A 26,153-nucleotide genomic window follows, 5' to 3' on the forward strand; every position below is an offset into this window, starting at 1 on the left:
CATTCCATGCCAGCCTAAAGTGGGAGCACTATTTCAGTGACTCTGCGCCTTTGAGCAGGCTTTTTCACGAACTTCTTTGATACACACAACGACGTCCTTGGTTACTACAATATCACCTGTTGTGACCTTCAAAATACAAGCATACCTATGATGAGTGTGAAGACGGGCATGAGGAAGTGTCATGTCGACGACGAGATGATAGCGACGTCATCGCGATGTCTCGTACATACAACGTAATTACCGTAGACGGAAGAACGACTGGAAGAACACAGAAAACCAACTTTCGAGCTTTTAACTCCTGCAGCAGTAAAAATTACTGTACCAAAATTACAGCTTTCTGATTCACGTGTTTCACTTAGCGAGAGTGAGATAATACAGTTGTATAGGGAGGTCAAACAGGAGAGAACATCAATTTGCTGTCCTAAAATCGGCTCGATGGGGGAGTAGAATGATAAGGCACTGAGTATAAAGTAGTACTAGCAGTTGGATCGATAGTTGGGGGTAGTTGGGCTAGATAAGGCAATGATTATAAGGGCATCACGAGCACAAACGCGCACAAAGCAATATACACGTGACGACGTCAGTCAGAATTAAAGCCGTCTCTACAAGTCTGGTGCTCCTCTTCAGTTTCTGGGATGACGACTAGTAGGGTGACTGTATGTCAAGTTTCGCAATTTCTTTAGGCTTATAGCTGGTTTATATCATGGCCACAACCAGAAACTTCAGGCTCGTACTGGTGTGGGATGGTAGTGATGATGTGGCGGCAAGGCGGGGGCTCCTAAGGGTCATAATGGTAGGATCAGTATGCTCATAAGGGTGGCTTGCGAGTTGGTACATGGTACTTGTAAGGGTGTACCAGCCGCGGAAATGAACTAGCAAGAATTTTGATCAAGACACAAAGAAAGGAACGGGAAGGGTGCTGCTCCGCCACCTTTCCTGTTGGCGGCCGTGGCATCTCTGCTCCGTGGCCAAAATAATGAGGGACTCTGAGGAACACACCGTTTCTGTCTAACTTACAGTGTGGCCGGTCAGTCAGAAAACTCAAAACACTAGCCACCAAGAGAAAAAAGAACCTCTTTATAAGATGACTGTGGAAAACCCGTAAAACACACAAAACAAGATTCGCAGAGATTAATTCAGAAAAACAAAACAAAACAAAAACGGTCTGCTAGATGAGAGAAAGTGCGATACCAACGAATGATGTAGTGCGTCACCTCGTAGCAGTAACGCTGCGGGCACGAATGGCTTCCCGCACTTGTATAGCGCGCGGTAACAGCGGCGACAAGCGGGACGCTAGACTTGCCTCTCTTACGAGATGCTTGAATGCATGCTTCGTGTCACACAAGCAGATCACAACGCTGTGGCGTTGTACGAGACATTCCAGGGTCACAATGTGCGTGCTGCCGACTTTCTGATGTAATCGTGAGTTCTACGAAACACAGTCTGGCCAGGTAAAAGCATCATAATTGCAGCAGGTCACTGACCAACGTCAGAAAAGAAAATAGAGAGAGAGAGAGAGAGAGAGAGAGAGAGAGAGAGAGAGAGAGAGAGAGAAAGTGTCAACGATAAAGAACACAAGGACGACAAACATGGCTATTCAAATGAATGTATGATTATATGTTGATTATAAGTCTCCTGTCTTTCTGTCTGTTTTTCATGCGCATTATTCACTATACCTCTCTTCTTCGTCGTAACGTATTTCACGCCCAATTAAGTCGGCTTTGCTTCCTTTAGTGTCGACAGTATGTTGACCATATCCCCCCCCCCCCTCATGACTTACAGTCGGCCGCCCTACACCGTAGGAGACGCTTGTTGTGTTCTTCATTAGTATTGGCAGCCATGCGTCTCTGTTGTGCGACTCAGTTCCGCTGGTGGGCCTCGAAACGATGCTCGATGTCCTGATACTCCTGGCAGGCTCGGTGCGACAGCACGAATTTGTGCGAGACGGTCCTTGCGACATTGGGCCGTCTCCTTAGCTTGGCTTACTTGCTTGCTTGCTTGATTCTTTAATTTTGGCTCTCACCCACGACGGGGGCCATGAAACCGGCGGTTAATACAGGGGGGGGGGGATTTAGAATTTAGACGAAGGAAAAGGAATTCATCGATCGTCTAGGGTATTTAGAAAAATTGAAGAATGATTCGTTTATGTTCCAATAAAAATAAGAATAGAACAATAATATGAAATACAATGAATACAATGAATTAGCTTGGCTTACGGTGGCGTGGCTGGCGCGGGATTTGGCGATTTGAGCTTCGAGCACGTCTTCATCGTCGGGCAAATATCAAAGCTTATACTGCGCCTTTCATGAACATCCTTTGAGCAATCCCACCGTCACCTACCACAGTCATCATCATCTTCTTCACTATCATCAGTCATTTTAGTATAAAGATCAGCATACAGTATATTTCAACTCAAACCACACCGTATAACTACTTTTTTTTTTTTTTTTTTTTGACGGACGCGTTACATTCACGAGAAGTTTTCCTCATACCATTAGCCGTGATGTCTGTGCGATTGCGGTATTCTAAGTACATAAAGTTATCTAACAATTCAGCCTCGTTCCACTACTGTGAAGATGGAAATCCAGCGAAGCTGTTATTATGGTGGGTCCTGGTGTAGTGAATTTATATATTATCGTTACTGACTATGTTGAGCGAATAAAGAGACATACACTCGAATATCCCGGTGTTTCTCTTGCGCATGACGCATAATAATTCATGCCTCCGATGGTCAGAAAATGAAATATAGTCGAACCCGCATATATCGAACTCGCTAGAAAAACGAAAATTGGGTCGATATATAACTTCTTTAGAATTTACCACGTTTTCGATGCGAATTTCGGCGCGCAAGTTGGTTTCACGGCACCGCTTTACGATAATGCAAGAAAGGCGGCTGACGAAAATGCGCGGGAGCGTTATCTTTTTTTTATTTTAGTTTGTAGTTTGTAGTTGGGTGTGCGGCTTATATAATACAGGGGCAGGTTGTAGACGAGAAAATGCGGTATCTATGTAAACAGTGACTCATCATCTTCATACGCATTTGTGCGTACTCGTCGGGCGCTGGAAGTCTATAGTATTCCTTGGCCCTAATGCTGGCACTGTTTTTCAATATCATAGTCAGCGTGCATCTAGGGATGATCTACACAGCGACGACGCCAGACTTCTTTTCTCTACGTTCGACTGTATTGATTATTGCTAGCTTTGCGGAGAACAGCGAGCGAACGGTAACCCCGCGCGACGGCCGCGACGACGACGACTCATGGCATGTAGTAGTTTCTCCTCGCTCTGCGCGGCGCCCTCCTAATCACACCGCTCACACTCCCTAATACATGCGAGAAAGTCCCCTTCCGTGAGAAAAAGCCATCTTGTTGCGAGGGAAAGCCAACTTCTTGGGGCGTTGCGCGCTGCCCGATGTTCGATGTATCGAGTGTTCCGGCTGTTTTTGTTCGATCTAGCCGTAAAAGCATTGCAGTATTCGAAAATAGTTCGACGTAAAGGATGAGTCGACTTATCCGAGTTCGATATAGTCGGGTTTGTCTAGTATACATACCCCGTTGTTTTGAAAGTACGAAATTGGCATGACGTTCGTTTCTTATGCAAGTGCTCTTGTCTTTGAGGCAAAACTGTTCACGTCATTCTGCAATGTCGGCGAAATCATACACCTTTATATTTACTTTTACGCCGCGTCCATCTTTTCGACGCGAAAACACTGGGTTAGCAGAGTTAATCACGTAGCGGAATATTTTCGTTCTACGCGTGTTTTGTCCGCGGGGACGATCCGCCAGAATTTAGCCGCATACAGCTTCGCTCTAAAAACTCTGACGTCCCAAGGCAACTCACGAGTTGTAATAGACGTTGCTGTGGGAGCTTTGTCTTCGTTCTTGCGTCTTCCACCACCAAAGCAAGGCCGCCGAGGCCAGGAGCCAAACCTCGCGCCCTGCACCAGTACGCCATATAGTCGCACCGTCGGCGTAACTATTATATTTGTTTGGTTGACTTCCTCGGGGATTGCACTGAGGGCAAACGTCAGAATTATCGCTGTGCTGCGTTAATGTGTCCCGACTAACATGAAACAAAGAATGAACAAAAGAAAAAGTTGTAATTTACGCGAATAAGACCAATTTGAGTTACATTTCAGCTCAGAAGCCATCAGTAGTTTTTTTTTTTTGTTGACGGCAGTAAAGTAGACAGCTGCATTTAGTTAACTCGTGAATTGCTGCCTTAATTAGGTTCTCAATTACCGTCTTAAGTGGCAAACATCAATTAATACGTTGTAGAAAATTATCATATGGAACTGCGATGTTTTCATTAAAGGTGCGAATAGCTTGCTTAATTTTTCGAGCTGCAAATTAATTGCCCACGAAACACGTAAAGAGAAACATGATGTTTCGCCTCTTCTGCGTGTTTCCGAGTTGGTGTTTATGTTATGGCACCGACTGAGGGACTTTGCCATCTCCACTGTCGGGCCTGTACGTCTGGTGCGGCTGCAGGATGAGCGAAAATGAGTCGACTGAGTCCGCCGATTGCGCCAGTAAGTGACGTCTTTGCGCTTGATCGGAGATACCCTCTCGCTCGAAAGTCGCTCTGACAAAAGATGAAGTAGATCGAAACACGCATGGGGGGCAACCATTGAAGCACTTCTTGGTCGTGTTTCCGTAACTTATACGCGTCGCCAGCTCGTGGGCACGGGACACTGTTTTCTCGACGCCCTCTTCTCGTACATACCGGCGGATGACAGCGGCGCGAGAGAAGCACATCGGACTTTCATGAAGACTAGCGCCGCTGACGAGGAAACGCGGCGTTGGCAGCAACGGCGCGTGGCCAGTGGACACGCGGCTGTGCCGTACTCTCCCCCGGAGAGGCCAACCTCGCGCCGACCCATGAGGCGCGCCAAGGAAGTTCTTAGCACAATTCAAAGTCAAGGCTGCCGCATCGAACCGATCATTCGGCCAAAAGGAAAGGAAAAACGCCGTTGGCCGTCCTGACGCAATTAGGCTTGCATAAACAACAAAAGCGACCCGTCATTGTTTCCCGCCGCAGCAGATGAGCCCAGCGAGGGCGCCGCACCCGCAAGCGGACAGTCGGCGCCAACACGAGGACCGAAGCGGCTGGCGCGTCTCGCCGACACTAATAACTAGCCAGGGCCTGCTATTCATCTGCAAACAGCTTTCACCCCCTCGCCCGTCTTCTTTCGAGCTCGGAAGTGAGGCTTGCAGTTCGGTACCAGTGTGGCAGCCAGCGAAGACTCTCTTTACTCACGTCGTTCAAACGGGCACCGGTGCCATCCTGCACGCACATGTGAATCAGATGAAAAGCCGCACAGACGCAGTGTCCGCAAGTGAAGCTTCGCGTTCCCTCGTCGTCATTTCCTGACATCGACTACCCCCAGCGACTTCTCGCACAGCCGAAATACGTGTTGGGCGGGAGAGCGATAACCTTGTCTGCTGTGACACATATACTGTGCTGACTGTGGTGACTGCGCACACACCTTTGTTTGTGGAGGTGAACTTCGTTAGTGCTTGCGTGACTCCGGGGACTGCTCTGAGATACCGGGTGTAAGCGGCTTCTGTTCATCGCAGCTGTAGCCATGGCAACCATTCGTAATCGAGTAACAGCGTGCAAAGCAGCTCCAACAGAAGAGGTCACGACGTGCTTCTCAAAGGCGACCATAACCCGGAGCTTGTCAAAGTCCTCGCCTTCCTTCCAGTTTCTCTGCAGGCAATTTCACAAGCCCCGGGACTCATTGCTCAGCCAACCTGAAGGTTTGATCACCCTCAGAGGATTCGCAAACTTCACTGTGGTGTTGCTGGTGAGTTGTATAGAATGGTTGCCTTCTATATCGCTTCGCCTGAAATCGTGCTGTTCATTTGAAAATGGTTCGAGACGAGGGAAGCGTTAAGTTACACTGTTAGCGGTGCGGACACGTTCACCGCTGACCATTCTAGGCTACCGAACAGTCTAATGGCTGCAGAGACATTAGCTCACGGCAGCCAAGGAAGTTCTTAGCATGCACAATTCAAAGTCAAGGCTGCCGCATCGAACCGCATCGATGCCTTAAATTATCATATTGCAATGCATTTGGATATAGTTTCTTGCCGTCTATTTTTACGCAACCTTGGGTTTTCTTGGACACGTACTGTGGTGCTCCGCGTGTGTCTCAAGCTAATTCATTCAATAAAATACAACAATATTTTTTAGAAGTGCAATTTCGACGAAGCATGCTTCAAGATAAGCAATTGAAGCACGCTTCAAGGGGAACGTTGGGAGATTTCTTGCTGCCTGCCAGGACAGTACTCGGCCTGCACTGTCCTGGCACTTAGCATCTCCTTCATTAAGTCGATAAAAAATTAACGCGCATGCTTTATTTCGCCTCGGTGAAACTGTTTCACTTTTTGAACTCATCTCCAACTAAGTCTTTGCTAACACGAAAATATATCTATACTGCATAGGCTTTTCAGGAAGCGTTGAATTGTGATGAAAGATTTCTGTCGAGAAGCGTCGCATTTTTCATAAACAGTGCGATGGGACCAGACGTTCTGACGTGCAACACCGTCAAGGTCCCACGCAGGGGTTACTTGATCACCATGATATGCTGAGCTCCCTCTTGACATGTATGTGCTGGCGCCAGGCCCGTAGCCAAAGGAGTGGGGGGGCCTAGCCCCCCCCCCTCGAAATTTTGGTGAAGTATGTATTTTTGCTAAAAATAAATAATAAAAAGGCGTTTTTCTCAAAAAGTCAAGGTTTTCAGCATGTGCCCCCCCCCCCCCCCCCCCCGAAAAAAATTCCTGGCTACGGGCCTGGCTGGCGCACATGCAACGTGAGGAAGGCAGTGCGCATATTGACCTCAGAAAGTAGCATATTAACCCTCGAAATAATTTTTAATTTACTCAGACTTCGTGTCGTAAAAAAACTTCCTGTAAGTTTGTAGGCAAGCTCGTTCACTGGAGCTTCTTATCTCGACGTTTCCTACCTGATTGAGTATTTTCTCATCCGCTGCAAGGATCATTTCGGCTCACACACGAACGATTTTCAAAATGTTAATACGAGACTATAAATGTTCCAAGTGCATCCTCTCGCTGATTCCTGCAACCTCACTGCGAGATGTGGGATTCATAAAAAAAGAAGACAGTACACTTGTGCGACAACGCAGAATCGCAACCCAATTTTTAGCGAACCAATTTCTTTCTAGTAGCTCAATTAAGCATTTATAATAATAAATTTCTGGGCTTTTTTTGCCAAAACGACGATATAATTATGAGCCACGCCGTCGTGGGGGACTCCAGGTTAATTATGATTTCCTGTAGTTACTCAACGTACACATAAATCTAAGTACACGGGAGTTCTCGCATTTCGCCCCATCGAAATGCGGCCGCCGTGGCCAGGAATCGAACCCGCCTCCTCGAGTTTAGCAATACGACACCTTAAGCTACCAAGGCGGGTGAAGCATTTCAGTCGCCTATAATTACACGACATACTTTAAATCTTCCCGCATAATTATCCGGTATGCTGCTAGTTAAGAACTCTATCCCAAACTTTCGCCACACATTTTAAGATGCCCCCTACTGCTACCAAAGTTTGAGACAATGTATAGCTATCTGAAAACGCTCGTAAACATAGGTTTTAACGGCTGTACTTGATTATTTGTTAAATAATGCATTTTATTCCCGCGCATTTAACTTCGCATAAAATTTTGCTATAGAATTTTTCCAGTTTCGCTCAGCTTGATCTCGGTGGAATTGGCAGTTCCGTTACAGCAACTGAGGGAAGTTCTGCATCGTTCGTAAATTCTAATACTCTCATAATAACGCTTCGGAGCGCTCGCGTACTTAATTTATTGCAAATACTGCGGTTAACACATTCATTTCTAACTTTGTTTACACGTGACCCATAACGTGCCTTTATTTTCAATAAATACAAAGTCGTTACTGCAGAACTTGGGGCATATCTTGACCAATTTGTGTGGGGCAGGTGACTACCGGCTGTGGAAGAAAAAAACTCACCAAGCCGTTTGCGCGGTGTGCCACGGATGTGGTTTACGATATCCCCCTATCATGTGACAAAGTTTACGTTAGTCAAACTGGGCGCTGCATCAACCAGCGTGCCAAGGAACATGAACGGTCGTTAGAAGATGGGTCGGCATCGTTCCAGAACCTACCCGCCCATTGCAGCACTTGCAGAAACTGTGAACCACGACTTGAGGAAATCAAAATCCTAAGCAGAAGTAGGGAAGGATTAGCTCGCGAACTATCGGAAGCATTCTTTGTCACGCAGAAAGGCGACACGTGTGTCAGCACCACATATGTATCTTTGCGTGCCTGTGAATTTGGAATACTAAACAAAAGGTGATAGTTTTGCACAAAGCCCACCCTAATCTACTGTTCCCTTATGACTGCGCATGCGTTCATTGCCTTCATTCCCTATAAAGTGCAACGCGCGCGTTTGCAATGAACATAGCTCAAGTCAGCGCCCGTCCTGGCATGCACTTCTCTGTCCTGTCTTCGTTAAAAGTAGCGCTGGAATATTTTATGTAAGTACATATCACCAACTAGCCCCGAAACGTGTTTTGGTAAGTAGTCAAGCCTTTCTGGGCTTCATTTTCTGAAGCCCAGTGATGGCCAGTGTCGGCATCGGACGTCTGCGAACTCTGAAAAATAACAAAACAGAAACAGCTTAGATGAAAGGGAAAACCAGCCGTTGGTAATAATCATGGTAAGGAAGGAGCGCGAGATGCAAGAGCGCAATTAATCTGCAAGGTTGAGCAATTCGCCGTTTGTAACATCGTATAGAATGCCGACGCTCTTCCAACCGTGACGTCGCACACAAATGTGTTTCAATGAAGTACGAGACCATGTATTTTTCCAAACGCATGGGCTTTGAATATTCAGAAGTATTTGCATTGATTCGACAATTCGTAATTCTTCTGACTGGAGAAGAAAAAAAAATACTGGCCGAGCAAGGATGCAACAGCGACTTTCTTCTATCGTTTCCTCTGCCGAATAGTGGCAGGTGCGCGCGTAACATGTACGGCGAACCCGCCACTATACTATATACGGTGCACGTATACACACACACTAAATATACGGTGCAAAAATATCCGACACAATACCACTTGAAATGAAGATGGCCAGAAAGTTATCTTTAGCTGTTGGAAGGTTCTATTTAGCATAAACCTAGCGTGATTAATGTTTTTTTTTACTTTCTGTCACTCGTTTTTCTTCTATTCAAGTAACTCCTAATGTTGTCTATATACTCTTATCTATATATGTCTATATAATACGTCTGTGACGTCTAATTTGTTGCTATTTCGTTCCTTCATTCATTACCTGAATGGGATGCGTCTCACCCTGCACGTGGTGCCTAACTTTTCACTTATTATACTTTGTGCGTGATGACGGGCCTGCACAGCTCGGTTGGCTTTTCATCCAACGGTTTTCTAATGTGTTCTGTTGAAAGTGTTATCAAATAAACAAAATACCTGTCAGTATTTGTCACCTGTAGGGAAGTCACTATTCTTCGACGCTCTTTGCATGCACAGGTGGTTAACCGCGTGCTTTTCCAACTGTATTTGGTAACGCCATGATCGTCTGGAATCGCTGCATCGTCAATTAGTGAGGGTCTTGCTGTGCCACGGACAGCAACGAGGTTATGCAAGAGTCGTCCTCCATCCACCGTCGAGCATCTCAATTGCTGCTCTCGCGCCTCTGCACGCCTCTCGGACACATTTCGGGCAGTGCTTTTTTACAAGGTTGACATTGTCACAATTTTGTTGCCTTCAACAAAGTTTACCTACTTAGCATGCAATTTTCTAGAAAACGAGAGGATCTCGGACCACTGTGATAGCACGAGTGTGTAATGTCAGCTAAATATTCATTGCATTCGCACTAAGCGGCTTACAACTGTGGAATAAGTCAGATATTTGAAAGTAGACAGATTGATGGAACGTTTGAGAGTTATTTATGTTCATACACACCTGTGGTTCTATAGGCAGATATGACAGAGCTTGTGAATCAGCTTGCGTCATTCTTGTTGTCTGTGTAGCCTACAGGCTACCAGATTAGAATGCGTCGTATCCCCATAACGGCTTCGCGGAAAGTGAAGCCTTGCCACCCGAACCATGTTGTGCTTTCAGACAGAAAGACTGCACTACAGCGTGAGTTGGCCCTAAACAACTGTATTTAGCGTTCGTTGCGCACTGTTAAAGAATTACGCATCATGGGTTTTACCGTGATGCTCCTCAGGACACAAAAACAGTGATGGGGCAGGCCGTACTTAATCCTCTTTCGTTCGTTGTGTTCTATACACCGCAACAGCGCTGCATAACTATTAGAACCAAAGCTGGTCTCGTCTATCGTATCTGCACACGATCAGCACAAACTGCAACTTGACGGTGCAAGACAGGACTCTGAAGGTTGCCTTGGTTAGCATTGCCGAACTGTAGGTGACACCATTATTTGTTAGGTCGTCCTGAACTCGTAATAAATAAACTCAAGCGTGAAATGGCTAATCACACAAGCGCAAGTGACATTTTGTTCCCGAGCAGGATATCTGATATTTTGGAGACAGGTGTCAAAAATCAGCGCATTCTGCTTAAGAAACAGAAATATATATATAGCAGTATTCCTTCGACAGGGAAACGTCATTGGTTGATAATCCGGTTGAGCTTGAATTGTAGAAGTGAGGTTGGCAAGACAGTTGTGAGTTGTTGCGCAGGGAACATAACCCACGGCCTGTTGGTACCAAGGGAAAAGAAATGCCGAAGCAGCTATGCTACGTAGCTATACCACGAAATTGGCAGGCATTGCCAGGACGGCTGGGCTCACTGCATGGAGAGGAGGACACTGTTCTTCATCGGACGCGGGGGATAACGATGATTGCGATGATGATTATTTAAGATGGTGTAACTCGTCCAGTTCTTGCACAGAAAATAGCGAATTGTGAAGAAGCGCTTCTGGAAGTCGAACGTGCCTCTGGCCTCAATTTATTTCAGTTAAAAGTTTAGGCGCATCACCTATAACGAAAGTGCCGATGCAGAACAGTCCACACCGGGAACGAGCTGCGGAAGTAAATGCTGAGTGGTTTTGGCTACCGTACATGAGGTGTGGTGACAACGCGAAAGCAAGTTCGCTGTTTCGATTCCGATAGCGGTGTGGTATTTGTCAACCACGTCTATACCGTTAATTTCACGAGTGATCCACTTCGCCGTTCGTTTCCCGGCGGAAATTTAGAACTCTTGAGTCTTACGGGTTATGACTAATGTCCCGGTGTTGTGTGCCCTTTGCCGGATGATCACGAGCATTCATTCAGAACGTGCGAAGTTTCCGGCTGTGGATGTTGTAATTTATTGTGTATAAGTACAAAGGTACGCTGCTTCAGAGACGAATTTGATACTGACCTCTGCTAGAATCAGGCGCCACCTCCACCACCAATAATAATACCTACCTCCTCTTAACACCCTTTTAGGACCTGAGAGTACTATAAATAAAAAAATCCGGCAGATCCCACGCACTCTCGGATTCGATGTAATGCGAAGCAGCCAGCAAAGAGCTGCATACATCGCCCTGTTTGTCTTTGAGGCAAATGAAGTAATTCATGTCATGACATCTACTGCACTATATATGTCATGTTTGTCATGCATGCATGTACAATCTGGTATATACAATGCATGACCTGTCATTTATGTTCGTCACGCACTATTCTCATGCCATACCAATTTTGCATATATCCACTTAACAAAACCGCGGGAAGGCAACAAGACAGTGTCATGTAAATCATACCATACATGACATGAATGTCATGGTTCGCATGTTAGGACCTGTCATTTATGTTCGTCGTACAGTCACGTCACGCAATACCAATTTTGGTGCATGTCAAGCAAGCAAAATGACCGCAAGCGCACCATGAGCGTGGCATGTAAATCATGGTCTACGTGACATGCATATCATGATTTTCATTAAGAGGGTGTAAACTTGAGCTTGTTGGCTTGGCTTCATAGCAAGGAACAGCGCAGATACACTAGACAAGAGAGACTGACAGGACTTGGCGCTGGCTAACAACATGAGCGTTTATTTCGTATGTGCACAAATATATACGCTTCTTGGGAAACGGAAATAAAAAGAGAGAGGGAGGGGGGTAAAATACGCTTCCTGGACCTCAAGATAGCCTTTAGTGCAGAGCACACCTGCTGGGAGTATTCACTCCGTTCAAAAAAAGACCTCCTTCCATTTTCATCGCGCCATTCTAAGTTGGTCAAACGTGCTATCGCCATCTCTGCTATGAAAAATCCGCTAGTTAGGTCTTGTCCACATGTAATTGCTTCCAGTTTCACTAATCAAGTCTGTAGGTTGAAGAAGGCTGGCTTCTCTGACCAATTCCTGTCGGCGCTGACAGAAGCCCTCCTGAAGGAACACCGTAAGACGGTTCGACCTCGTGCTGAAGAGAACAGGGCAAGGGTGGCGGTCATCCCATACCTGCACGGTGTTTCGCACAAAATCAAGAAGGCAGCTGCACGTGCAAACGTAAGAGTGGTGTTTTCGGCACCGATAAAGCTGGGTTCATTGTGCAGGAAGGTGAATGCCCCTCGCCAAAGTCCTTCCACTTGCAAGAAGCATCATGCAACACAGTTTGTGCCTTGCAATACCGAAGTGATCTACGAGGTACCTACGTCCTGCGGAAGACTTTACGTTGGGCAGACGGGCCGCTGCATCAACGACCGTTTGCGAGAACACAAGAACAACCTCAAGGCCCGTATTGGAAGCAGTTTGGCTATTCAGTGTGCCGACTGTGGCTGCAGTCCTAATTTTGATCAGACGCGCATCTTGCGCAGATATCGTGACAGCCGCGCCTGGGAAATATATGAAGCACTCGCAATTCATTCCTTTGGGCCATCATGTGTAAGCACACCATCGATCGCACTAACCGACAAGGAAATTAAGTATCTCCGCACGTGATCATAGCACCGTCATGGACTAGTTGGGACGCATATGCGTTGACCTCCCCCCCCCCCTCTCTTTTTATTTCCGTTTCCCAAGAAGCGTATATATTTGTGCACATACGAAATAAACGCTCATGTTGTTAGCCAGCGCCAAGTCCTGTCAGTCTCTCTTGTCTCGTGTATCTGCGCTGTTCCTTGCTATGATGATTTTCATTTTACCACCTGCCATTTATGTTCGTTGAACAGTCAAGTCACGCAATACCAATTTTGGTGTATATCAAGCTAGCGAAACGGCCGCGAGCTGGCCATCAGCGTTGCATGTAAATCATGCTGCACATGAAATGCATATCATGATTGTCATGTTACCACCCGCCATTTATGTTCGTCGTACATTCACGTCACGCAATGCCAATATTGGTGCATATCAAGCAAGCGAAACGGCCGCGAGCGCACCATGAGCGTGGCATGTAAATCATGCCATACGTGACATGCAAGTCATGATTTTCGTGTTACCACTGTCACTTATGTTCGTCATACAGTCATGTCGCGCAATACGAATTTTGGGATATATCAAGCCAGCGAACCGGCGGCGAGCGCACCATGAGCGTAGCATGTAAATCATGATGTACATGGCAAGCATGTCAAGATTTACCACTTTACTTTCTTCACATTTATATTCTAATTACTACAAATAACACCCTTTACTTTCCTTGGCATTGCTGTCTGTTAGTTCTCATTAATATTGTGTCTAATAAAGAAAAACGAGCCCTTAAAAGTAATCTTTCCTTTATGTTATGACGTGTCATTTATGTTCAGTCATGTTATTTCATAGCGATTTCGGTATACATCCCATTAACGAAACGGTCAGGAGAGCACAAAGTCGTGGGCGGCTAGATAGATAGATACGCTCAAAGTCTCACAAGTTCGCTAAATGCTTCGCATTTAATGAATGAATGAATGAATCACCATCATCAGCCTGTCTTATGTCTACTGCAGGACGAATGCCTCTGCCAATGATCTCCAATTCGCCCTGTCCTGCGCCAACTGATTTCATTTTACGTCTTCGAAGTCCCGCAAAAGTCGCATGTCGATGTTTCCGCCATTCCTATGCGAAACGAGTATACGCCTCGTGAATGCGACACCCATCCAGAGGCGGCACAATAACTTGGCCGAGAGTCGGCACAATAACTGGAGCGAGAGATTTGCGATTGTGGCTGTAGCTTCAAGGAAGGGTCACGTTGATCCTTTTGAAAGCTATAGGAGACGACGAATAAGTGTCGGCAAGGAACTTGACGATACACGTAGCTTCCGTGCTGGGACATTATATGTGTATGCGCGCGCATGTGCGTGTGCGTGTGTGTGTGTGTGTGTGTGTGTGTGTGTGTGTGTGTGTGTGTGTGTGCGCGTGCGTGCGTGTGTGTGTGTGTGTGTGTGTGTGTGTGTGTGTGTGTGTGTGTGTGTGTGTGTGTGTGTGTGTGTGTGTGTGTGTGTGCGCGTTAAACGTTTATCGAACTGGCAAAAGCGTTTTAAAATGCACAGCACGCGTCCCGGTCAGAGAGCTGATCAACTGTGCAACAGTGCAGCCGCCTGTAGCTTATTAATACCAAAGTATTTTATAGAAAGTCATTTTCGTACCAACCTTCAATTTGCAGTCCGCTAAAATACGACCTGTTGTTCAGTTAAGTCGCTGAAAAATGTCGCTGGTCGCCAAACAGAAAAAGATTTTGCTAAACAGACAGAACAGCCGCTAAAAGCGGACACAGAATTACTAAAATGGCAACGCTCATAATAATAACACTTCCACTAGAAAACTACAGCACAACGCTAACAAGGTGCTCGACGATCTCAAGAACAGTGCAGCTCACACGACAGTAGCGTTCCGTGAAGCTATATGCCTTGTATATAAGGACAATGTCCTTAAAAAAATTGTGGGTGCATGGTCATTTGAAAAAAAAAGAAAAGGCAACGCAGGCGCCAACGTCCTAGACAAACTATTGAGGAAAACAAAATGAACGACATTAGCGTCTCTTCTGTACGGGTATATTGTAAGCAAAGAAATAAATTAGCACATGAGTGCAAAGCTTGTGAGATAAGCTGTGTGCCGTCTCTGTTCTATTACATAGTTTTTTTTTTTTTTTCGTGTTGTACGGTTTTCGGTCTTCTCCAGCCTTTCAAAACCAAACATTTGTTGTTGGTCAGCGAATCAATGGTGTCCATATTTATTCTCGGTATACTCGTGCTGGTAAATACGATTCGTGGTGCTCTATGATGAAGAAGAAGCTTCCGCGTGCCGTAGACTCGAGCAATCGTCTACAAAACTGCGTCGTACAGCCGTGAAGCGATTTAGCGCGCATTATCGCACGGAAAACAAAGGAGCGTGCGCCAGCGTGCAACACGCGATCGAGTGCGCCGACATGAAGTATAGCTGGGGGAGGGCGGAATGGGAAGGAGGGGGAGTCTCTTCCTGTATATGCAGCACCGATCATGTCTTTTGTTCGGCTCGAGTATGGCGACCACCTGACCGCCGCAGGCGCAGCGCCGGAGCGCGTTCGTTATTCGCCGAGCAGTCTCGATTATCTACCGTTTCTTTTTTTCCTCAAACACGCCATCGCCCTCCGTTTTCCTGAAGACTGCAGTTTGCTTTCGCTTGAAAAACGTGTGTGTTTTGGTCGGATCCGGCGAGATTTTTCCTCATTTCTCGGCGGCCGTGGCTGTATTTCACCGGCGGAAGGAAACAGCAGCTGTCTGTGGCCTAATGCTTCGGCCTTACCTGTCTCTAAGTGGGCGTCCTAATCGCAGAGATTCACTTGGTTCATCACAAACAGCGACGTGCCACCAAGGGAAGCAGCGTTCCCACAATGAAGGCACGGCCGAGGTTAATCGGTTTTCCATAAAGACAGAGAGCTAGAGCCATAGGCGTGGTCCCTGGGTTTCCGGAAGTACAGATGGGAAGTAAGCAGCTCTAGGAATGCAACATCAGGGGCCTTCGGCCGCCATTGTCGTCAGATACCTGCGTGACCATAGCCCTGCTCTTTAAGCAATGGCGGTATAGATTGGACAAATATTCAAAATTTAGCAGACAAGTGCGTGAACACTGCTTCCTCTTTTAAATCTGTAAAATCACTGGGGCCGAATTTCGGAAGTGCCTTTTGCCATTGGCTGGCTGGCTGCATTCCCTAATGATATCAGGATTGCCGGAAATTCTCTCATACGAACAATTCTAGTGTAAAATGATTTTGTAAATACGGGCCCTGGGATAGAATTCACAAGGCCAACCTCACGGAGAAATACAGAGGAAAAAAAAACTTGAAAAAAAAAAGCGTATTCACCAAGCTACAGAAACGTTAGTAAGGACAGCATGCTTACGATGTCCTCCGCTGTAAAACGCGTTGTAATCGACAACAGGCGTGTATGTAATCCTCACTACCGCCAGATGCATAAGCGCAGGTCGATTGACAAAACTTAACCGGTCGCCGTAATTGACGACGTAAGCCTGCGACAGGAGGGCGGCCGTCTTAGAAGTTAGAACGCAGGCAGGCCTTTCTGCCAAGCCTACCTGCACGCACTCGTTTGCGTATAACTATGAATGGTACTTTTGAGAAACCCACGGAATCTAGAGGAGGTTAATTACCACGTAATTTGTAATTTAATACTTTACGAACAGTGCAGATGAAGACGGCAGGGAGAGAGACGGCGAGGGCGGCTATAGCACTGGTCCTGGTCGTTTTTGTTCCTGTCGTCCGCTTACGCGATGTTCTTGAGGTATGTACAACCAACTTGCGCAAGTGTACACCCTTTACTAGAAATTAATGCGCTGTTCCTGCTTGCTTTATAAAGGGCGGAGGTTCTATCGAGATATATACGTTTACCTCGATTACTTTTAATTAGTGTCGTTTTTGGTATTCCTGTAATTGACCGATTGATTTTTTACTCCTTAGCGCTCGCTGTGATTTCATTACTTTTCTCTGCAATCAATCACATATAACCGTTCGCTTATTCGCGAAACAAGCTTGTATGCCGCTTTTAGCATTTGTATTTGGCACGAAGAACCGTATCACGCTGTACTTTGCATCCACATCTGCCAACATGTTGCGCCAAAACGTACGTTGCATGCATGCTCACGCAATCTGTCATTGAGACATCTCCCTGTTTGACCGTTATAGTTAATTAGTTTGTTAATTGTGTCAGTAGCGTTGTCTACAAGATCCCGCTTTCATGCCGCGCTTTTTATATCGGTCAGACCGGGAGATGTCTCAATGACAGATTTCGTGAGCATGCGTGCAACGCACATAACGGGAACGATGGTTATTTTTTTTTTGCGCAACATGTCAGCAGATGTGGATGCCAAGTACAGTTTGGCAGCGCAACTGTGATTGATAAACATAAAGATGACCGCACAAGAATCATTACTGAAGCTGTAAGCAGCGCGTGATCACCTGTCTTGTGTGAGTAAACCTTCAATCGCCCTGCAGTGTCAGATAAGGAGCTCGTGTTTAAGGGGCGAAGCTCCTCTTAGTCTAACCTTGTCCGGCGTAAGGCGTCCGGCGTAAGGCGTAACCGGCAGTATACTACGACCCATCACCGATCCTTTGCAAACTGCCCACTACTTCGTCTTTGCAAACATCCCACTTCGACCTATCACCGATCCATCACTTCACCGACCATAAAGCCGTTATAATGAAGGGGGAACGGATGCCACGTCTAGCTACCACTTACGATTAATAAAATTTCTTGTATAAATATATACAGTGTTTGTCACGTCTTTGATGATGTACTGGGCTATCGCTTTGATTACTGCTGGGCGAAACCACTGAAGATTTCACGGTGTAACCATGATTGCTTGAGGAGCTTCGCCCAAGCTCTTCATCATTCACCCGTGGATATGCTGTGAATTTTTTTGGAAAGCGGCACGTCCCGTCTAGGGGTGAACTATTTTCTGCAAGGCAATGCAGGCTTTGGTAAGGTGCGGCAGTTATTTTTTATCGCTCTTATCTGTATCGTTGTGCTCTATCTCGGATGTTTTTACGGAACATTTATCTGACGGTGCATATAATAAGAATATCTCGGCTTTTACGTCCCAAAACCACGATATGATTATGAGAGACGCCGTAGTGGAGGGCTCCGGAAATTTCGACCATCTGGTGTTCTTTAACGTGCACCGAAATCTAAGTGCACGGGCCTCTACCATTTCGCCTCCATCGGAATGCGACCGCCGCGGCCGGGATCGAACCCGCGACCTTCGGGTCAGCAGCCGAGCACCGTAACCGCTATACCACCGCGGCGGACTGACGGTGCATATATGTCAATGCTTTCCAAATAAACTTTCAGTTGTGTAGTATGCGCTTGTCCCTGTCCTCCTATGTCACTGCGTAGTTACGCGCTCATATTTCAAGTATCATTAATCACCAACTCGCCCAGTCAGCCATTCTGACGAATGGAGGATTTATTGGGACAGGTATTTTAAAAGGGGGTTCGTTCTAGCACTGAGAAACTGGGCATGCGAGCTAGCTTTCATACGGCGAAGAATGTGCATTATAGGAGAGAAGGACTCAGCAAGCCACACAAGCTCTCACACAGAGGAACGATTGTGATACCTCGCTTAGCCCTTGTGTTCCTGCGCACCTCCTGCACAGTATAAATGAGCAAATCGCACAAGAAACAATAGTTAACTTACACGCCATTAAACTCCCTTAAAGAATACAAGTAGACACTCCGCCGTTCGCAATATTAATTTATTAATTATATATTGAGTACGAAAAAGTGCTAGCCTAACGAGAACGCTGCCGCTTTGGATATCTACTTGAATCGGGCTAAACCTTGAACTTCACATTCGAATCACCATCATCACTACTATCATATATATAATATTTTAACGCACACAACTAATACCAAGTTAAATGCAACCTTTGTATTTGCCTTTCCATTGCTTTGCAGCGTCTGTGTTGTATGTCTTGTGTATTCGCGCTACATCACGACGGTTAGCGAACACCAACCAGCCCAACAAGTCGACCTGCTTTGCATGTGCATGAGACCGATCGTCCCCAGTCGACGCAAATTGGACGGCAGCTGCACGGCAAACAAACCTCCAATGAGCGTCAGCGGAACCACAGATCGACGACTTACATATGCGACGTAGGACAACTGCAGACGTCAACGTCTAATGCGACACGCTTAGCGTGAAAGCAGCGTCATGTTTCGAATTCATCTGTCCCACCCACGTCGTGTGACTGTCAACTACCTGCTGAGTGACGCATGCAGGCGTGACGCGCGTGCGTGGCGATCCAAGCTGTCTTTGGGGGGACCTTACCGCTTACGCAGCCGCTCTCGTAAATCCGTGCAGCGCAGTTGATGCTGTAGTGAGTGTCGATTAATCGGGCGTCGATATCGCGAAGATTTCTGCGCGAAATAGGAGCGCTCATTAATTGTCTTGGGGTCGTTCTCTAACTAACCACAACGGGCAACGACGCAATTAACCAGCCGCTGACCAATGATGTACGTTGCCAGTATAGATTCCTTTAGAGTCGCGACTGGTCATCCCGTGTGCTCCACCAGATCAGCTGCCGGTATGCGAAGAGGGCTGCAAGGGCGGCGCTATCGCACAATCTTACTCCAGTCCTTTGTATGACCGAAGTGGCAACCAAACTTGAACGGCGAAGGGTGGTTGCATGATTAAACAGAATTGGAGCGAAAGGAAATTTCACACTACGGTAACAACCCAGACTCGCGACTTCAATACATGACGAGGTAAAATGCCACCCAGGCACGTAGCCAGAATTCTTTTTCGGGGGTGGCCCAAGGCCTAATTGTTCGAAAGAAAGTCTTTTCATGGCAAAAAGAAAAAAAGTTGCCCGGGAATATAGAAGGCTGGACGAATTACGGGGGGTGCCTGATGCCATCCCTTACTTTCAATTCGATTTCATTATCATCATCCACGGTTCCCGTCAGGCCGGTACTAGTGGTAACACAATTATAAACACGTTGTCGCTTAAGTCGTTATAAAATTGCCATTGGAACAGAATCCGAATTGAAACGCGCACCGTTATTGGGAAGAAAATTCGTTGATGCCCGCAGAATGTTGTGCCCGGTTGCACAGTTTTAGTCAAGGAGGGCGTCGAAGCATTCTCCCACGTTCCATGCATGCGTCACGTTGTTGTTTCCCGCTTTTATTTTTCCTCACGGCGGAGTCCTGAAATATTCGCCACTTTCGATGAAACTTTCCTCCACGATTTCCCTACTCTTTCCGCACGTCCATGTTCACTCTTTCCAGTAAGCGACACGTTGTCATTCAAGGGTTGTATTCGCACCGTTCGAGCTTTTCTTTCTTTTTTTTTTCCTCCATAAAATCATTCTTCTCTGCTTCAGTACACGACTAACGGACGAAATTTACGCGATATGCAGTCGTCGAGGAAAGGAATACGTACAATCAATATGCATAACTCGAACAAAACAAAACAAAACAAAAAAAACAAGTGTGGCCGTTACAACAAGTGTAGCCAATAAAGAACGTGTAGATTTTAATTTTTCCTTTTAAGTGCAACAAATCTTCATCAAAAGCGGTGTTGCGGTTGCTGAGAAGAAAACAAAAGTCCATTCATACCCATGTATTTACATATGAGCTTCCAAACTAAAGCTTTCTCTTCATTCGCTCCAACAACACAATGCAAAGAATACCTTTGTGAAATATTTTCATAAGGGACATTTGCACTAAGGAATTGCTGAACTCAGGTAAATCTGAAGCACTTCAGGTATCTGAAGCAAATACAGCGTGGTTTTCTACGCACTTCTTTAGATTTCTTTCCGCACGTGTGTTAGTTAAGTTCGCTGATTTGGGCTCAGTTTTCCTTTGCGTCAGCCGCATTAAATTGTTATAGCTTTGCGAAGTTGTCGCAAGCTAATTGCTTACACAAGAATTTCGCACATAAAAGACAAGCACGTTAAAATGAGTGACTTTACAGTGAATACCAGTAGTAGGAGAAAATGCATCGCCGGAAACGAAGTTTCGCCAAGGGGGCTTATCTTTTTCAGGGGAGCAACTGCTTTCCTTAGAAGCGTTGAAATATTCTCGAACACGGGTTGTCGCTGGAGCCGTTGTTGATGGGCGAGAGAACGAGTACAGAGAGAGAGAAAGAAAAAAAATACAAAGAGAAAATTTCTTGGCGAAAAAAAGTTTTTTTGCCGAGATTCGAACTTGCGTACCCGCTATCCGAAGGCGAGCGTCCTAACCACTCGGCTATCCAGGCACGCTGGCAGAGCGAAGCATAGCCTTGTACAGCAAGGTGGCGGGAAAGAAAAGAGAGAGGGTGAGGAGGAGTGATCTGAGGATTGTGAGGAGGGAAAGGAGGATGGGGGAACGAGTACAGAAAGGGAGACAAGTAAATAGAAACAGAGAAATAGATGGAAAGAAAGGGAAGAGACAAAGAAAAAGATAGAAGACGAGAGACGGAGTACATAGAGAGAGAGAGAAATAGAGAAGCAAAGACATAGAAAGAGAAAAATATAGAAGTTGAAGAAATAGAGAAAAAGACAGAAAGACAGGAAAGGAAATAGACAGAGAGAGAAAGATGATCAAAAAAAAAAGAAATAAAGCACAGCCATGTATAGTACAGTACACAGCAAGTATAGTTTGCCGTGTGGCGTAGAAAAATATCATGTTCATGAATCGGCACGCACTCTCTTCGTTATCTTCGTCTCCGTCCTCTTCTTCCTCTTCTGCTTTGCTCCCAGAACACGCGCGCCGATTTGTCCACCACTAGTACATCAGCTCTGCTTCACCCAGCCTTGCGCGACTTTCTGCAAGCTGCGCTAATTTTATGAATTTCCTTAAAAGCGTTTTTCGCGTAGCTCACTCTTCCCACAGCGCACACGCGCGAAGACACAAAGAAGAAATGATGACACGATATCTTTGTGTCTTGGTGTGTGTGCGCTGTTTAAAGATGATACAAACTACCCGAAAGTCAATTACACTGCTCACTGTTCCCCACCAATTGTGGTCTGGAAGAAACTACAATGTTGCAGTTTTGAATATGGCTACAGTCAGACATTTCTCTCTCTCTCTCTCTCAGTTTTGGCGCTCACACACACACACACGCACACACACACACACACACACACACACACACACACACACACACACACACACACACACACACACACACACACACACACACACACACACACACACACACACACACACACACACACACACACACACACACACACACACACACACACACACACACACACACACACACACACACCTGCAACGAGTACCTGCAACGAGTACATCGCTATCAGGAAATGTACGCATGGCTCGGGGTTTCACTTTCTCTCTAAAGGCAAAAAGAAAAATGCAGATTTTTCCTCGTCTGGTGCTTGTATGAATGATAGCAGCCATCCCGCACAAGACATGTGGTCTTTTTTTTTGCTTGGAACGGTCGATGCAGCTCAGGTAGAGAATACAAGGAACTGGGGGATTAGCGCCGAGGAAAGGACGCGTCGTAGTCTCATTGAACGCTGCACATCTCGGAACTGCATGGAGCAAATGACCAGCCGTTACACGTTTCTCTCAAGGACGTAGTGAGTCTGGCGACAGGCTCGAAGCGTCCGTGATATCTGTCGTCGCCTTTTTTCCCCTTAAGATAAGGCCTTAAAGCACTCGTCGCGTGTTAAGGATATGCACACTTTTTGTCAGGTCATCACGTGTGCTTCGCTCCATCAAGTCTCATTAGGCCCTGGTCGCAGATGGCTTTACCTACACGTGTGTACGTCATCAGTATGACGTGATTGCCGGTACAGAAGTATACCTGACATTAGCCGTGCAGTGAAGGCTTATCCAGTGTGTGGCGGTTAGTTAAGTGCATATACGTCAGCATAATGACAATGACGCGGAAAGCTAAGTAACGAGACTGCGCGTGTGCTGATATTGGTTTAACTGACGGCGCCTCTATTTATGTTGGCAATATACCAATGTAAGGCTCGCCTACCTGCATCATCGATTTTCCTCTTTAGCAAAACACTATATATGTAAGAATAATGCCTTCAGCTGCTGCCAGATATTGCTGAACATTTATAACATGAAATACGGACGCTTCATAATAGGAGGCGTTGGGTCTGACTGAAAGCGACGATACATAAGCACATGGCGAGACGAAAAAGCTTTTATTATGGTTGTCGGGAAAGACTGTGATTCTGTAACGCCGGTACAATTACACCTTGGTTCCAAGGATATTCCGCGCACTACGGCGCCATCCTGCAAGGCAGCTCTTGTATTGTTTTTGGAGACCTGATGCAGGCATGCCATATTTCTGCTAGCTGATGTGATACGGAGCTTAATCACTGGGCGCAACCAGACCGTCACCACTGGCGTCTGCGCAAGCTCGACACCGAAATGAAATTTCTCACGCCACCTAAGATCAAGCGCTTTCATCAAGTTTGACGAAAAGGAAACGGTGTGCCATTCACACGGGCGTTCTGCGCCCCTCATCTGTCGTGAGAGCATATAATTGCGAGCAGGGTGTCGGAACGAAATATTTTTTCGTTTCGGTTTTAGTTTCGTTTCACCGCAAAAAGTTCCGTTTCGTTTCTGTTCCGGAACGAACAAAAAAAAAAAAAACGTTCCGTAACGGTTCGTAACGGTTTTTTTCTTTGTATAAAAAAAGAAAGTATGAAAAAGGTGAGGCAATCATTAAAAAAAAAAACATTGTATTTGTAATGTAGTTGCTCGCCCTCCTCTTAAAAAAGTGGGACAAGGGTAAAACACGTTCTTCAGAGGAGCGGAAGTAGCTGTACCACGTATTCCTACCAACTAGCACAAACCAGTATTCATTTCAAAGTCATAGTATTTATTTTCTCACAAGATAAATACGAATTTTTTTAGTTGGCTTAATTCTTTGTGTCAAGGGAGTGAGCACGATCTCAGAAGCAGCACGTCATTGAGTGTACTCCTCTGATGTGCGAGACCGCTGTTCTGATAAAAAGATCGCCAGGCCTGCGTGAAACACGCAGCAAGTCACAGCAACAGCTAGAAGTGCGGACTTTGTAGAGCCCGTTGTTATCTCTTGGGGCAACTAATACAAGTAAACATGCAACGTACCAACTACGTCATAAATCGTCGCAATTTTTCTGAAGTAGCGAAGTTCCCACTATGCCATTTTTCTTCATTCTTCGGAGAATCGCAGTACCCGCTACATATCTGTAAGGCATTATCTGCACTTTGTGCTGTGGCTGATAATGAAGAATTATGGCTGAGCACTTTGCAGTGGGTGGGAAGGAGTGTTGCAGGAATGGGCGCCTCCATTCGATTCCAATTCCATTCCGGGCAATTAGAACTTGCCGCAATTCCATTCCTTTCAATTCCTCGGAATGAAAAAAAAAACAGCCCATTGGCACTCAGGGAATGGCCTGGCAGTCCGATTCCATTCCTGTAATTCCTCAACGTAGGAAAGGCATCTTGATAGTTTTATCGAGTTAAGAATGAACGCCCCCTAAAGCTGATGTCATCAAATGCATTAATAACTGCAAAAGTACGCAAAACACGTTGCCAAGGATCGAGGAATAGTAGCTTGGTGACATATGTCGTGCAGTACAACCACCCTAGTAATTCCCATAGGGGCAGTTCTCCCGCTATCGATAGTATATGCGTGGTCAACATGTTTGAACGAATGGTGGTGTTTCAATATTGTTTAAGCTTAAATCTGTTAATGCTAAAATGACGACATAGCGCTTTTTATGCTGACAAAAGCGCCTTTGCATCGAATACGGAACACTCGGCCGCACTGCCCGTCAGCACTCACGCTTGTCAAGCGGGCCTCGCAAGCATGGATGGGGTGAGGAGAACTTTCTGTGTTCGCCTGTGCGCAGGTATGCAATGTCTTCCTTGTCGCAAAGGTTATTTACGTGTGTCAGGTACTAAACTGCTCGTGAGATAAAGATCAGGCTGTGCATAGAGTATTCGCCACTTTCGGGTGGGGGTATCAACGGGAACCAACGCGCAGGGGTAATTTGTTTCTCCCTTCGGTATCTGCTGGGATAATGCATTTGTTTGTACACTAACTTATGCCTCCGTTTGTAGTAGGCGCGTTGCTTATAAATGTACCGTGCTTGTAATCAGCTAAGCCACTTTAAAAATACTGCTTTAGTGTTAACTTGCGAGGCTCTGACTTACTAACGTTTGAAGCTTGAAAAACAGCACGTAGACGAAAACGTCCTCTATTTTCGGAAAAAGACGTAATTCCATTCCTATTCCATTCCTCCGAGCGTTGTCCCCATTCCATTCCGGGGTCCAAAAATGTGGAATGATTCCGGAGTCATTCCAATTCAGGAGTGGTAACTCCGCAACACTGGTGGGAAGCATTAAACCACACACTCTTTGCGCTATTAGAATTGTGTGATGACTGGTTGTTATTTTACTCTTCTGCCACGCTATATCAAATATGTTAACGCGATTCCTTGCCCGACATGACGCCTGTGTAGAGTATTTTTGCGATGGAGTTTTAAGAACCAGCGTGACACTGTGGTGGAAGACCCGACTGCCATGCAGAGGGCCCGGATCCTAGAAATTTGTTTCTCATTTATTTTTTTCTTATACCACGCGATAGCGGTCACGTACACCGGCGGCCGCGGACAACTATGGAGCCAAAATCGGCTGTTGTGATCTCATAACAGCTTTCGCTGTAACAAACTTCAGCGCCGACAATGCCCTCTCCACTTTGGCCTGCTTGACAGGCGCGCAAAAGTCCACTTGCGTTAATATAAACATCTATGGTTGCCACTGTTCTCGTTTTTCGCACAATTTCAACATATCTTTGCTTTGGATTTCCTGTCTGAGATACGCGCCTGAGATATGCTCACATTGCATGAGCTCAGTTGTTCCGGATTGCGAAATTTTCTCATGAACCGAAAAACGATTGAAGAAATTTCGGTTTCACTCCGGAACGAAATAATAAATAACGTTTCGGTTACGTTTTCGTTCCGGTCAAAAATATCGTTTTTTTTTTTTCGTTTTTCGTTTTCGGTTTTCGTTCCGTTCCGACACTCTGATTGCGAGACCGCTGCCATATATAAGAGATAACATATTTTGCGTCCTGTCCAGCGTGCAAGCAGGAGTGGCAAACTTTATAGCCTTTTTTTTCTGACACCCAGACCGCCTGTGTTGTGTGTCCTCTTCCTCGTGTCCCTGTTCATCAAGCGCTATGTTCGTCGACGATGTTGTGCCAACAAGTCC

The 26,153-nt window shown here is 46.0% G+C and overlaps 1 protein-coding gene across 1 annotated transcript in view; it reads left to right on the forward strand.

The window, feature by feature from the left end:
- The first annotated feature begins 4,865 nt into the window (after positions 1-4,865).
- LOC119373828 (diacylglycerol O-acyltransferase 1) overlaps positions 4,866-26,153 on the forward strand; it is a 46,367-nt gene continuing 25,079 nt past the window's right edge. Inside the window, exon 1 of the mRNA XM_037643892.2 lies at positions 4,866-5,809. Coding sequence (XP_037499820.1) covers positions 5,588-5,809 — 222 coding nt within the window. The 5' untranslated portion in view covers positions 4,866-5,587. The remainder of the gene's footprint in view (positions 5,810-26,153) is intronic.

This window comes from Rhipicephalus sanguineus, chromosome 1 (genome assembly GCF_013339695.2).
Source record: "Rhipicephalus sanguineus isolate Rsan-2018 chromosome 1, BIME_Rsan_1.4, whole genome shotgun sequence".
NCBI classification, from domain to species: domain Eukaryota; kingdom Metazoa; phylum Arthropoda; class Arachnida; order Ixodida; family Ixodidae; genus Rhipicephalus; species Rhipicephalus sanguineus.